Genomic DNA, 15,581 nt, shown 5'->3' on the forward strand with positions numbered 1-15,581 from the left:
TTTTTAAATGCCTTCCTCACCATCTTAAATAAGCATGTCCCATTCAAGAAATGTAGAACCAGGAACAGATATAGCCTTTGGTTCTCTCCAGACCTGACTGCCCTTAACTAACACAAAAACATCCTGTGGCGTTCCTCATTAGCATCGAACAGCCCCCGTGATATGCAACTTTTCAGGGAAGTTAGAAACCAATATACACAGGCAGTTAGAAAAGCCAAGGATAGCTTTTTCAAGCAGAAATTTGCTTCCTTCAACACAAACTCAAAAAAGTTCTGGGACACTGTGAAGTCCATGGAGAATAAGAACACCTCCTCCCAGCTGCCCACTGCACTGAGGATAGGAAACTCTTTCACCTCCAATAAATCCACTATAATTGAGAATTTCAATAAGCATTTTTCTATGGCTGGCCATGCTTTCCACCTGGCTACCCCTACCGTGGTCAACAGCACTGCACCCCCCACAGCTACTCGCACAAGCCTTCCCCACTTCTCCTTCTCCCAAATCCAGTCAGCTGATGTTTTGAAAGAGCTGCAAAATCTGGACCCCTACAAATCAGCCGGGTTAGACAATTTGGACCCTTTCTAAAATGATCTGCCGAAATTGTTGCAACCCCTTTTACTAGCCTGTTCAACCTCTCTTTCGTGTCGTCTGAGATTCCCAAAGATTGGAAAGCAGCTGCTGTCATCCCCCTATTCAAAGGAGGGGACACACTTAACCCAAACTACTACAGACCTATATCTATCCTACCCTGCCTTTCTAAGGTCTTCGAAAGCCAAGTCAACAAACAAATTACCGACCATTTTGAATCCCATCGCACCTTCTCCGCTATGCAATCTGGTTTCAGAGCTGGTCATGGGTGCACCTCAGCCACACTCAAGGTCCTAAACGATATCGTAACCGCCATCGATAAGAAACAATACTGTGCTGCCGTATTCATTGACCTGGCCAAGGCTTTTGACTCTGTCAATTATCACATCCTCATCGGCATACTCAATAGCCTTGGTTTCTCAAATGATTGCCTCGCCTGGTTCACCAACTACTTCTCTGATAGAGTTCAATGTGTCAAATCGGATGGCCTGTTGTACGGGCCTCTGGTAGTCTATATGGGGGTGCCACAGGGTTCAATTCTCGGGCCGACTCTTTTCTCTGTATACGTCAATGATGTCGCTCTTGCTGCTGGTGAGTTTCTGATCCACCTCTACGCAGACGACACCATTCTGCATACTTCTAGCCCTTCTTTGGACACTGGGTTAACAACCCTCCAGACAAGCTTCAATGCCATACAACTCTCCTTCCGTGGCCTCCAACTGCTCTTCAATACAAATAAAACTAAATGCATGCTCTTCAACCGATCGCTGCCTGCACCTGCCCGCCCGTCCAGCATCACTACTCTGGACGGTTCTGACTTAGAATATGTGGACAACTACAAATACCTAGGTGTCTCGTTAGACTGTAAGCTCACCTTCCAGACTCACATCAAACATCTCCAATCCAAAGTTAAATCTAGAATCGGCTTCCTATTTCGCAACAAAGCATCCTTCACTCATGCTGCCAAACATACCCTCATAAAACTGACCATCCTACCGATCCTCGACTTCGGCGATGTCATTTACAAAATAGCCTCCAATACCCTACTCAATAAACCGGATGCAGTCTATCACAGTGCCATCCGTTTTGTCATCAAAGCCCCATATACTACCCACCACTGCGACCTGTACGCTCTCGTTGGCTGGCCCTCGCTTCATACTCATCACCAAACCCACTGGCTCCAGGTCATCTACAAGACCCTGCTAGGTAAAGTCCCCCCTTATCTCCACTCACTGGTCACCATAGCAGCACCCACCTGTAGCACGCACTCCAGCAGGTATATCTCTCTGGTCACCCCCAAAGCCAATTCCTCCTTTGGCCGTCTCTCCTTCCAGTTCTCTGCTGCCAATGACTGGAACGAACTACAAACATCTCTGAAACTGGAAACACTTATCTCCCTCACTAGCTTTAAGCACCAGTTGTCAGAGCAGCTCTTAGATCACTGCACCTGTGGATAGCCCATCTATGATTTAACCCAAACAACTACCTCTCCCCCTACTGTACTTATTTATTTACTTATTCTGCTTCTTTGCACCCCATTATTTCTACTTTGCACTTTCTTCCACTACAAATCTACCATTCCAGTGTTTTACTTGCTATATTGTATTTACTTTGCCACCATGGCCTTTTTTACCTTTACCTCCCTTATCTCACCTCATTTGCTCACATTGTATATAGACTTACTTTTCTACTGTATTATTGACTGTATGTTTGTTTTACTCCATGTGTAACTCTGTGCTGTTGTATGTGTCGAACTGCTTTGCTTTATCTTGGCCAGGTCGCAATTGTAAATGAGAACTTGTTCTCAACTTGCCTACCTGGTTAAATAAAGGTGAAATAAATAAATAAAAATAAAATCTCCATCAGACCATTTATTTGATAAACTACATGGTAATGTAAAATTAGCATTTTTTTGTGATCCAAGTAATATATTACACTTATCATAATGTGGTTTTAATCCAGAGAGGATAGCAAAAGTATCTAGATCCTCTATGAGGCCGTGGAGATGTTCTAATTGTGGTTTTTAAAGAAAACATGAATCATCAGCATACAATGACACCTTCGTTTTTAAACCACGGATTTCTAATCCCTTAATATTATTGTTTAATCTAATTTTAACAGCTAACATTTCAATGGCAATAATAAATAGATATGCCGATAGTGGACAACCTTGTTTTACTCCTCTAGATAGTTTAAAACTTTCTGAGATGTAGCCATTATTTACTATTTTACACCTAGGGTTACTATACATAATTTTAACCCATTTTATAAAAGATTCCCCCAAATTAAAATATTCTAGGCATTTATATATAAACTCCAGTCATACTTTATCAAAAACCTTTTCAAAATCAGCTATGTAAACCAGGCCTGGTGTCCCCGATATTTCATAGTATTCTATTGTTTCCAGTACATGTCTTATATTATCAACAACATATCGTCCATGTAAAAAACCTGTCTGATTAGGATGAATAATATCTGACAATACTTTTTTAATTCTATGCGCCAAGCATTTTGCTAGGATTTTTGCATCACAACACTAAAGTGTAATAGGTCTCCAATTTTTTTAATGGACTGGATCTTTATATATACCATTTGGGTCCTGTTTCAGTAATAATGATATTAGACCTTGTTGTGTGTCTGATAATCTACCATTTATATAGGAGTGGTTAAAACATGCTAATAATGTTCCTCTGAGTATATAAAAAAAGGTTTTGTATACTTCCACTGGTATGCCATCCAGCCCTGGAGTTTTCCCATCCTTAAAGGCCCCAATTGCATCAACAAGTTCCTCCTCATCTAATTTGGCCTTCACATGAGTCTTTCTGTACAGATCTTAATTTTACATTATTATTAGGAAAAAAAATCAATTCATTTCAGTTAGTGGAGATGGAGGAGACTGAAACTAAAACATATACTTAAAGTACTTTACTTCCTCTTTCAAAATATCATTTGCTGAATCATGCGTGACTCCATCATTTGTAACAAGTTTTAATAATTTTTTGGTAGCATTTCTATATTGAAGATTGAAAAATAATTTGGTGCATTTTTCCACATATTCCTTCCAGTTCGCTTTATTTTTATAATATATTTCACTGGCTCTTTCTTGAATAAGTTCCTCCATTTCTTTTTGTTTTTCCTCTAACTTATTCTGTGCCTCCATGGTACAGTTTTATTGCTATCTAACTGTACTGTTAGTCCTTCAATTTCCTTTATTAATATGGACTCTTTTGATCTAAATTGCTTTTGTTTTATAGATGAGAACTGAATTGCATGGCCTCTAAAGGCCCACTTAAAAGTGTCCCATACAATAAGGGGATCTGCTGTACCTATGTGTCATGTCCTGACCAGCAGAGGGAGGTATTGTATCAGTTGTGGTCAGGATGTGGCAGGTTGTTTGTATGTTAAGGGTTTGTGTTGGGGATGGGACTCCCAATTGAAGGCAGGTGTGTTGAGTTGCCTTTGATTGGGAGTCCTATATAGAAGGGTGTGTTTTTCTTTGGGGTTGTGGGTAGTTGTTTGTGTGCACTGCGTTTGTTTTAGCCTGCCACACTGTTGCCGTTGTGAGTATTGTTTTCTTGGTTTTCCAGTGGATACTTTACTTGTTTTTATCAATAAACATGAGTATCCACATTCCCGCTGCGCCTTGGTCCATTCCTAACGACGGTTGTTACAGAACTACCCACCACAAAGGGACCAAGCAGCGGAAGAGGTCGTGGGAGCAAATCCTGGACGGAGAGGGACCATGGACTCAGGCTGGGGATTATCGCCTCCCGCAGTTGGAGATTGAAGCGGCGAGAGCGGAGAGGCGATTCTATGAGGAGAGAGAGCGCAAGGAACAGGTGGAGGCACTGAGAAGAGCGGAGGCAGCAGGAGAAGGGAGCGAACGGTATGCTGGAACACGGTTGGGTAGGAAACCCGAGAGGCACCCCCAAGAATTTTCTTTGGGGGGGCACACGGGTAGCTTGGCCAGGCCAAGGAAGATCCGTAAGCCAGCTACCCGTGATTACAGGGAGGTGCGTATGAGGTGGAGGGCGCCATGTTACGCTGAGGTACGCACCATCTCGCCTATACGGACGCACAGGCCAGTCCGCCCTGTACCAGCGCCCCGCATGTGCCAGGGTGAGGTGAGCATCGAGCCGGAAGGGGTGATGCCAACCCTGCGCTCAAGACCACCAGTGCGCCTCGAAGGTCCGGTGTTTCCCGCTATACGCACTAGCATGGAGGTGCGTGTCTCCAGGCTGGCACGTCCAGTACCAGCCCCACGCATCAGGCGTCTAGTGCGTCAGCCTAGCCTCGCCAGTCAAGAGTCACCAGAGCTGTCCGCCAGTCAAGAGTCGCCAGAGCTGTCCGCCAGTCAAGAGTCGCCAGAGCCGTCCGCCAGTCAAGAGTCGCCAGAGCCGTCCGCCAGTCAAGAGTCGCCAGAGCCGTCCGCCAGTCAAGAGTCGCCAGAGCCGTCCGCCAGTCAAGAGTCGCCAGAGCCGTCCGCCAGTCAAGAGTCGCCAGAGCCGTCCGCCAGTCAAGAGTCGCCAGAGCCGTCCGCCAGTCAAGAGTCGCCAGAGCCGTCCGCCAGTCAAGAGTCGCCAGAGCCGCCCGCCAGTCATGAGTCGCCAGAGCCGCCCGCCAGTCATGAGTCGCCAGAGCCGCCCGCCAGTCATGAGTCGCCAGAGCCGCCCGCCAGTCATGAGTCGCCAGAGCCGCCCGCCAGTCATGAGTCGCCAGAGCCGCCCGCCAGTCATGAGTCGCCAGAGCCGCCCGCCAGTCATGAGTCGCCAGAGCGGCCCGCCAGTCATGAGTCGCCAGAGCGGCCCGACTGCCCGGAGCCGCCAGAGCGGTCCGACTGCCCGGAGCCGCCAGAGCGGCCCGACTGCCCGGAGCCGCCCGCCAGTCATGAGTCGCCAGAGCCGCCCGCCAGTCATGAGTCGCCAGAGCCGCCCGCCAGTCATGAGTCGCCAGAGCCGCCCGCCAGTCATGAGTCGCCAGAGCCGCCCGCCAGTCATGAGTCGCCAGAGCCGCCCGCCAGTCATGAGTCGCCAGAGCGGCCCGCCAGTCATGAGTCGCCAGAGCGGCCCGCCAGTTATGAGTCGCCAGAGCGGCCCGCCAGTCATGAGTCGCCAGAGCGGCCCGCCAGTCATGAGTCGCCAGAGCGGCCCGCCAGTCATGAGTCGCCAGAGCCGTCCGCCAGTCAAGTCGCCAGAGCCGTCCGCCAGTCAAGAGTCGCCAGAGCCGTCCCCCAGTCAAGAGTCGCCAGAGCCGTCCGCCAGTCAAGAGTCGCCAGAGCCGTCCGGCAGTCATGAGTCGCCAGAGCCGCCCGCCAGTCATGAGTCGCCAGAGCCGCCCGCCAGTCATGAGTCACCAGAGCCGCCCGCCAGTCATGAGTCGCCAGAGCGGCCCGCCAGTCATGAGTCGCCAGAGCGGCCCGACTGCCCGGAGCCGCCAGAGCGGCCCGACTGCCCGGAGCTGCCCGCCAGTCATGAGTCGCCAGAGCCGCCCGCCAGTCATAAGTAGCCAGAGCCGCCCGCGAGTCATGAGTCGCCAGAGCCGCCCGCCAGTCATGAGTCGCCAGAGCCGCCCGCCAGTCATGAGTCGCCAGAGCCGCCCGCCAGTCATGAGTCGCCAGAGCGGCCCGCCAGTCATGAGTCGCCAGAGCGGCCCGCCAGTCATGAGTCGCCAGAGCGGCCCGACTGCCCGGAGCCGCCAGAGCGGCCCGACTGCCCGGAGCCGCCAGAGCTGCCCGACTGCCCGGAGCCGCCAGAGCGGCCCGCCTGCCCGGATCTGCCAGGGTGCCCCGCCTGTCCTCCGGCCCAGCCCAAGTGGCCCTCCTGTCCTCCGGTCCAGCCAGAGTTGCCCGCCTGCCCGGATCTGCCAGAGTGGCCCACCTGCCCGGATCTGCCAGGGTGCCCCGCCTGTCCTCCGGCCCAGCCTGAGTGGCCCTCCTGTCCTCCGGCCCAGCCCGAGTGGCCCGCCTGTCCTCAGGCCCAGTTAGAAATTCTGTCCTTGTTCTAAACAATTTATCATGTAGTAGGCTTTGATTAAATGTACAATATCCTCGCCCATGTGGAAATTCTGTAAGAGTAATATATATGCCAATTATGTGATTATCCAACCGCATTCTGTCCCCATCAACACTTTTTAAACTTTTGGTGCCAGAGAGAATGGCATAAGAAAGTAGTGAAGACGACTAGCTTGATTAAACGTTCGCCATGTATATCTCACTAGATCAGGGTATTTAAGTCTCCATATATCCCCTAATTCCAATATATCCAGGACATTCATGATTTCCTTAAGTGCCTGAAGGTGATAGTTTGTAGTGTGATTTCCTTTCCGGTCCATAAAGGTATTTAAGACCGTATTAAAATCTACCACCATAATAATACAGTCTAGTGTTTCTTGTAGAGTTGATCAATTCTTATATATATATTGTCAAAGAAGCTTGGATCATCATTATTTGGACCATATAGGTTAATAAGCCATATCTGTTTATTGTCCAATAACATATTTAAAATAATCCATCTACCTTGATGATCTGTTTGGACAATTTGCACATTTGGACCAAAATTACTGTTAATTAAAACCATCACCCCTTTTGAATTTCTTTGCCCATGGGAGAAATATATTTCACCCCTAGTCCTTTTCCCACAAAACTTCATCTAAAATTGTTGAATGGGTTTCCTGTAAACGATAGATATTATATTCCTTCTCTTTTAGCCAGGTAAATACTGATCACCATTTCTTATTATCTGCTAGGCCATTACAATTGTAACAGGCTATACTTATTTCACCACTTACCATAATGAGACAACTTTCAATTCTATTTATCAAAATATATGTTTGGAAACGTACCATTAAAAAGTAACATGATGATTGAGTGTCTATATAGCTGTACCATGATATTTGCATTGCTACTAAGTAAACCTCCAATTGGTCCCCACTATTCTACCCTCTAAAATCCCTCCTCATCCCGAGTTGGGTTGTCATCCCAATGCCCGGCAGACCACCGCCGACCCCTCCGTATCCCATAGCCCTGAAGAGACTGGAAAAGAGCACACAGTGCAATTTACAGAACAGAAGTAGATCAACTGCCAAATGCATTTCCATCGCCCTCACCTCGACTTGTATAATATATAGCCATCAAAAAATATATTTTAAGAATCCTGTTTCTTATTTTTCATAATTAGCTATTCATATTTGTAGTAATGTAGGCAATTTATGAAAAGGATTTTACCTCTCACCAGTCTCGCCGTTATCAAAATTACATTATTACAAGCAATTATTATATTAGCACACAGTTGTTGTGAATCATCCTCTATTGTCCCTAACATCTTTTACTCCTTTGCAACAGTTGTGGGATACACACATACACCCACACTCACACACACTCAACCCTTTCCCCCCACACAACCATAAGCTCACATTTCTCAGCAGTTGCACCATCCCAGAGCCCAACTCAAGAAAGGTCTTGATTTACAAATGCATTTACAGTTGCAGCTGTATGAGAAGGCCTGCAAGATCATGCAAAAAATGGGCAGAGATGGAGAGATTTTATTAACCATTGTCACATCCTAGATGACGGAGGTCAAATGTACACCTTTTCCCTGAAACACCCACAACACGCTCCCCCGTATTGACCATATTCCCAAGCATCTCCATGCACTCAGACTTTTGATTTTGTGCCACCAGGGCCACAATAATATACCCCCTCTCTGAATGTCCGAGTGTGACCCCCTCCCCATGGGTTACTGCAGCTAGTGTTGCCAGCACTGTCACTGCCTGGGCGAGGGCACCCCACCGGAATCCCTACCGGCTAGGTACAAGGTTGTCAAGGTTCTCATTAGCAGCTTTGAGAATTTCCTTGTATAGTATGCTCTCCCTTTAGGGGGCTTTGGTTTTGGAGGACCAACCCTGCCAAGCAGGCTCAGAATCTTGAGGGGGCAGTGCTGCTCTAGGTCTCTGACCGCATTTTGGCTGCATACAGACCGCTTACAGCAGGCCCATAAAACAGTTAGGGACTTCTCCTTAGTATCTGGGTCATTCAGGTGAGTGTCTAGGGTATAGGGTTGTGGTCCGTTCCATCAATATAGGATCATAAATAAATACATTAGATATAATTTATTTAAAAAATGTTCCACCATGATAGGACAATAAATAAATAAATAAATAAGATGTATAATTCATTATAAAAAAGTATATCCATCATCTGAACAACATTGAAAGCTCTCTCACGTCCCCGCTCACAGCAATACATTGGTTCTGGGATATGCAACCATTTCATTTCTCACTCAACACCACACTTTCCCAAACATAACAAATAAAATTAAAAATAAACACACCACACCATCCACACATACTGTGCCTTCTGCTTACTGGGTTTTTACCTTCACCATGTTGAATTAATGCTTGTGTGTTCCAATTAGTTATATTTGAAGATATATAGAAAAGCTATATTTTTTATTGTATTGTTACAATCCATAACCGGGCTAAAATTGTTTCATTATTTTCCTCGTCTATAAGAACTTTGTAATTTTTTAAATAACCATGGAGTAGTCTTTGTGTCTCTGAACAACTTAACCGGAAACTGGTTATCAATATATAGTTTATCGACGACGAGAGCTACTCGTTTCCCTTTTAATCTATTTTCTTTGAAGATTGGTACAGAACTTTACGCCATTCTGCAATTTCCTTCGGGAACTGATCATTCATGCCAATTTTGGTCCCAGCAAGTATTTTACCCAGGCTTTTAACCATTATTTTATCTTTAAAGGAAGCAAATTTGCCAACGATTGGGCGTTCATATCTTTGCCCTCTCTGTCCGAAGTGGTGTACAGAGATCTTAGTTGCACATTTTACATCTAACTAAGATGCTTGGTGCAGTATTTCTCAAGTGAAAAAAATTACATAAAAATGATTTGTCTCTTGTTGAATGACAAACACTTAATTGATGGGTCGTAGACAAATGGTTATCAACTTTGGCTTGCCTCGAGAATTTTTGGGGTGTGCACGAACAAAAAAAACCTTGCCGAAGACCAAATGAACAAAAACGTCACAAAATGTTGTCATAATATATGCATGAACTGTTCCTAACTGTTTCGGATGGGAAGCATGCGGATGCCTAAGGGTCTGGCAGTGGACCAATGACATTTGGAATTGGTGTGTGTGCGTGCGTGCATGTGTGTGTTAACCCTTACTAATGATTTACCTACAGCAGCGTCTGTTGACAGGTTAACTCCCCTCTCTCCTTGCTGTTCTGTTCATAGTCAATCCTGATGGGTTTTAAAGCCCAAATAACAGCCAGTTAATTTTGTTTGAGCTGAGCATCATCAGATAAACAAGACAGATGGTTTTAACACAGATTAACCAAGCATATCAACTCTCTAGAGACAGCAGGAGTGGTAGAGATACTCTGAATGATCGGCTATGAAAAGCCAACTGACATTTACTCCTGAGGTGCTGACCTGTTGCACCCTCTACAACCACTGTGATTATTATTATTTGACCCTGCTGGTCATCTATGAACGTTTGAACATCTTAGCCATGTTCTGTTATAATTTCCACCCGGCACAGCCAGAAGAGGACTGGCCACCCCTCAAAGCCTGGATCCTCTCTAGGTTTCTTCCTAGGTTCTGGCCTTTCTGGGGAGTTTTTCCTAGCCACCGTGCTTCTACACCTGCATTGCTTGCTGTTTGGGGTTTTAGGCTGGGTTTCTGTACAGCACTTTGTGACATCAGCTGATATAAGAAGGGCTTTATAAATACATTTAATTGATTGATTGATTGACCAATAATCTGAACAGATGAGAAACAAATTGCTGTTAAGGTTTCAAGAAAGACCAATAGTCTCATGCCAAGTGCTTCAATTCAGATTAAGTGGAGCTACAACTTCTCCACTTCTGAAAGGTTTGTGAATATTTATTAAGGAATTATTTAACATTTATTTACAAAACAGGGTCAAATAAGACAATCTATTGTGTTTCATTCAAATGTAATGTTATATAATACAATATACTGTACATCATACACAAACACAAACATATGACAGAGATACCTGATTAGGGACTTCAACATTCCCTGTTTATAGCTATACTGTAAATAGTTACTGACATGATAACAGTTAAAAATGATTGCAAGATACCAGTAAGAGTTTATATATTTAAAGGGGGGGGGGCTGAACTTTTGGCCTCGTTATTCGGCTTTGACATTAAGAAACGCAGCGGTCATGACTGAAGCCAAACAAGAGTTGTTTTGGAGTGGTGGTTTAATGTGGGTGTCTCATGTGTGCATAATCACTCTGCCAAAACAGTACACAGTTAGTCACTCAACCTTCTAGATAACTTGAAACAGTCTAACCAGGTCTTGAGTGTTGAAGTCTAGGCTAGCTAGTGCAAACGTATTTCACCAATTAGCTTCAACCAACTGGTGTACCACAGTGACAAAGTTTGTTTGACATTAGATAGCCTATCTCTGGCTCTAGTTAGGGACAAATAAATGACACAGTGTATGGTTCAATATTGTCATGTTGCACGTCTTCTAGCTTTCAATATTGCTTTCAATATTTGTATATGAATTTCTCCAATTTATAGTTGGTTTGAGATTTTTAAGTCATTGAAATTTGGAGCTATTGACCTTTTAAAACATTGTCCCATGTACATTGCATTATTTACTGATGGTCCCTAACTAGCCCCATAAGGATATTGAATGGCAAACCAAATTGACCATTGTATCAGGTTGCGTGCAGCTGCGTTCCAAATTGATGATTACTTGGGTGCTGCCAGCTGTGGGCATGTGGGCAGGATTTAAATAAACCCAACCCAAGGAAAACTCTTCTCTCCTTCATTATGTGACATATTTTTTCCTTTAATCTTGCAAATCTCCCTTTTGGACAAGACTGACTTTATGACCAAAATTATCCTATTTACACTTTGTAGTACATTTTGTCGCTACAATAAATGTTTCGGACTCATATCGATGCCACGAGAATTTGCTTTTTACGGACCTTTATGGGTCTTTAATAAGGCAATACTAGGCCAATGTGGGGGTACATAAAATATTTATTAAATACAGGATGTAAAATACAATAACAAAGTAATATCAAAAGTATAGTAATTTAATATCTCTTTACCACTGGTTGTGCCACTACTTCAGTTACCACAAAGTTATAGTACAGGGACATGACAGAATAGAATAAAGGAGGAAAAGAGAAGCAACCATACAACCCAAGGAAAATAGAGATAGAAACAGTTGATGTTGTTCTTGCTGTCAATTAATACAAAGTATGTAGACTCCACTCTTTTGAAGTGCTCTGTTGGACAATGGAGTGTAATTGCAAATATGTTGTATTGTGTTGTATTATTTTCTGCCTCAGTATCAAATGCACCACAAGGTGGTCCGCTCGTCTACTCTGCTTCAATTATGATGACAGAGTGCATAACTAGCCTATGGCATACAGGCCGTGTTCAAGAGCATCAAAATTGTGATGTTCCATGGGTAAATTGTGACTGACTGACTGAACGATCGACAAATAATATTGAGTAGTTATTTATGATGGTGATTTGTAGATCAGTCTCGACTCGCCTTTAAAGTCAGCTGCAATGTCGAATGCGCCCACAGACTCTGTCCCCCTGATTTTCTCCTTTGCTCTGAGTCTCTTGGGGGTGTTGGGGGAGGTGGTCATCATGGTCTCTGTGGCTGTCCTGCCTTGATGACATCAGTAGGGGTACGGCTTCTGTCTCTTTCCAGCGAAGCAGGCCATCCAGGTGCATAACATCATGGCTGCTGCTGCCCCTGCTCCGGTACAGTAGAACGCCCAGCCAATCTCACAAGAACCTGGACACACACACAGTGAATTAGAATCAGAGCCAACATACCATAATATGAGCTGTGACCAATTTGAATGACTTGTTGATTATCAACTTGTGACTTGAATATGATGGTGTTCTTGTGTGGATGTGACTGTGTATAGATGTTTGACCCATACCAAGCTCAAACTGTTTGGATCTATTGCTGCAGGTCTGTCGGACTTCGTCACTGTCCCAACCTAGAGGGTAGAGCGCACACCCCGACCCAATCAGCAACGCTGTACACACAGAGAGAGAGAGAGAGAGAACATCATTAGAAATGCTTTACAGCATGCATGTTCTAAGTCATAACAAACTCAGACAGTACATAATACAGTGAATAGTGCAGCTTGCATTATTCAAAACCACTTTTGATGTACTGAAGCTAGAAAGATACCACAAAAGATAACATTCCTGAGATGGCACTTTCATCAAGAGCTTACATATTTCACCTCATTTTATCACCCTTCATTATGTAATGAGACACCCGAGCACCAACAGACACACGTACACACACACATGCACACACTGGGTTCCCATCATCATCCCTCTCCCCTGGGAACTCTCTCGCTCATATTGATCTCATTCACTGACCTAAAACCTTAAGTTAATCATATTTTAAACTTTCCATCTCAATGCTGACTGTCCCTTTCCCCCTCACTTCATGCAGTAACATTTATGACTTCTAAATTTAATCCCAGACTTCTATATAAGACTTCTAAGATGTCTATGTTTGCTCTCAGAATAAACGTTGAACAGATATTTGTCACCACGTTCGTTCCAATCCTCACACTTCACAACTTTCAAGAGTTCATTCCTTCCTTTGAGTTCCTTTGAGTTGAGTCTTTATCTGGGCAGGCAGGTGTACTGTATACAGCCTACACCCCTTAGAATAGTCTTGGAAAGAGAACTGCCTGACGACTCTCGAGAACAGCTGCCCTCTCGGCAGTAAGTGTGTTCAAACGTCAAGCCCTTGCTGTTTCCAAGAGAGACTTCCTACCGACAGCTCGCTGATCTCAGTATAGAACAGGTGGCGCGCTGTCGACAGCCCTCCTCTGTCTGAGTCGCTCGACCCTACAACCAAACCTTCAAACTGTTCACTAAACTTTAATTTATTTCACCTTTAATTAAGCAGGTAGGCTAGTTGAGAACAAGTTCTCATTTACAACTGCGACCTGGCCAAGAATAAAGCAATTCAACACATACAACAACACAGAGTTACACATGGAATAAACAAAACATACAGTCAATAATACAGTTGAAGAAACTCTATTGTGGCAAAGAAGGGGGTCGAGTGATAAATGGCAGATATGTGAGGGCAGAACTAGTAAACGGGCTCTGCCTTATCACTAAAATGGTCACCCCGATCAGAACTACAGATCACAAAATGGCCGACTGCCAAAACTACAATTCTCAGAAGCAAGGGGAACCCTCAGAAGGTGGAGCCGACCCACAGATAAAGGGTCAAGAAAAACCAGGAAGCGAGAGAGAGGGCGGGAAGGATCTATGAACCATAGAGAAAGAGACAATCTACATTGACTGGATTTACCGTGTACGAGCTGGACTGTTTTGGACTTACCTGTTGGCGTTTAGACCTGGACCTACCAAGAACCAGATTTGTGTACCGAACCCTGCTATCCTTGACCTTACCTGCGGCCTGGGTGGACCAGGACAGAGAAACAAACACACAGGTACTGTCATGTTCGAAATAACTTTAATTCTGGGCTGACTTTGGTGACAGTTTCCCACTTAATTTGTGACAAACGCTCCTAACTTTGAAGAGGTTTGCCACACTATATACAGTGTGTGCAAATGAGAAGATAAGGGAAGGCAATAAATGAGAAGATTTGAGAAGATAAGATAAGGTATGAGAAGATAAGGTTAGGCAATAAATAGGCCATGGTAGCGAAGTAATTACAATACACCAATTAGATACTGGAGTGATCGATGTGCAGAAGACGAATGTGCAAGTAGAGATACTGGGGTGCAAAGGAGCAACATAAGATCTGTACAGCAGATGGGCTATGTACAGGTGCAGTGATCTGTGAGCTGCTCAGATAGCTGATGCTTAAAGTTAGTGAGGGAGATATAAGTCTCCAACTTCAGCAATTTTTGCAATTCATTCCAGTCATTGGCAGCAGAGAACTGGAAGGAAAGGCAGCCAAAGGAGGTGTTGGCTTTGGGGATGACCAGTGAGATATACCTGCTGGAGCGCGTGCTACGGGTGGGTGTTGTTATGGTGACCAGTGAGCTGAGATAAGGCCGAGCTTTACCTAGCAAAGACTTACAGATGACCTGGAGCCAGTGGGTCTGGCGACGAATATGTAGCGAGGGCCAGCCGACGAGGGCATACAGGTTGCAGTGGTGGGTGGAATATGGGGCTTTGGTGACAAAACGGATGGCACTGTGATAGACTCCATCTAGTTTGCTGAGTAGAGTTTTGGAGGCTATTTTGTAAATGACATTGCCGAAGTCGAGGATTGGTAGGATAGTCAGTTTTACGAGGGTATGTTTGGCAGCGTGAGTGAAGGAGGCTTGGTTGCGAAATAGGAAGCTCATTCTAGATTTAATTTTGGATTGGAGATCCTTAATATGAGTCTGGAAGGAGAGTTTACAGTCTAGCCAGACACCTAGGTATATGTAGTTGTCCACATATTCTAAGTCGGAACCGTCCAGAGTAGTGATGCTAGTCGTGCGTGCGGGTGTGGGCAGTGATCGGTTGAAGAGCATGCGTTTAGTTTAAGAGCAATTGGAGGCTTGGGCAAGTAGCTGCGGGGGGTGCGGAGCTGTTGGCCGGGGTTGGGGTAGCCAGGAGGAAAGCATGGCCAGCCGTAGAGAAATGCTTATTGAAATTCTTGATTATCGTGGATTTATCGGTGGTGACAGTGTTTCCTAGCCTCAGTGCAGTGGGCAGCTGAGAGGAGGTGCTCTTATTCTCCATGGACTTTACAGTGTCCCAGAACTTTCTGGAATTAGTGCTGCAGGATGCAAATGTCTGTTTGAAAAAGCTAGCCTTTGATTTCCTAACTGACTGTGTGTATTGGTTCCTGACTTCCCTGAAAAGTTGCATATCGAGTGGACTATTCGATGCTAGTGCAGCACGCCGCAGGATGTTTTTGTGCTGGTCAAGGGCAGTCAGGTCTGGAGTGAACCAAGGGCTATATCT

General features: G+C 45.0%; 1 protein-coding gene across 2 annotated transcripts in view; it reads right to left on the reverse strand.

Moving 5' to 3' along the window:
• Positions 1 to 10,467: 10,467 nt before the first annotated feature.
• The window catches only part of LOC115197215 (LHFPL tetraspan subfamily member 6 protein), a 70,250-nt gene continuing 65,136 nt past the window's right edge, over positions 10,468 to 15,581 (reverse strand). For both annotated transcript variants that reach the window (XM_029758541.1, XM_029758540.1), the window contains 2 exons: positions 12,556 to 12,654; positions 10,468 to 12,404 (listed from right to left, as the gene is read on the reverse strand). In XM_029758541.1, coding sequence (XP_029614401.1) covers positions 12,286 to 12,404; positions 12,556 to 12,654 — 218 coding nt within the window. In that variant the 3' untranslated portion in view covers positions 10,468 to 12,285. The remainder of the gene's footprint in view (positions 12,405 to 12,555; positions 12,655 to 15,581) is intronic.

This window comes from Salmo trutta, chromosome 7 (assembly GCF_901001165.1).
Source record: "Salmo trutta chromosome 7, fSalTru1.1, whole genome shotgun sequence".
Classification (NCBI taxonomy): Eukaryota; Metazoa; Chordata; class Actinopteri; order Salmoniformes; family Salmonidae; genus Salmo; species Salmo trutta.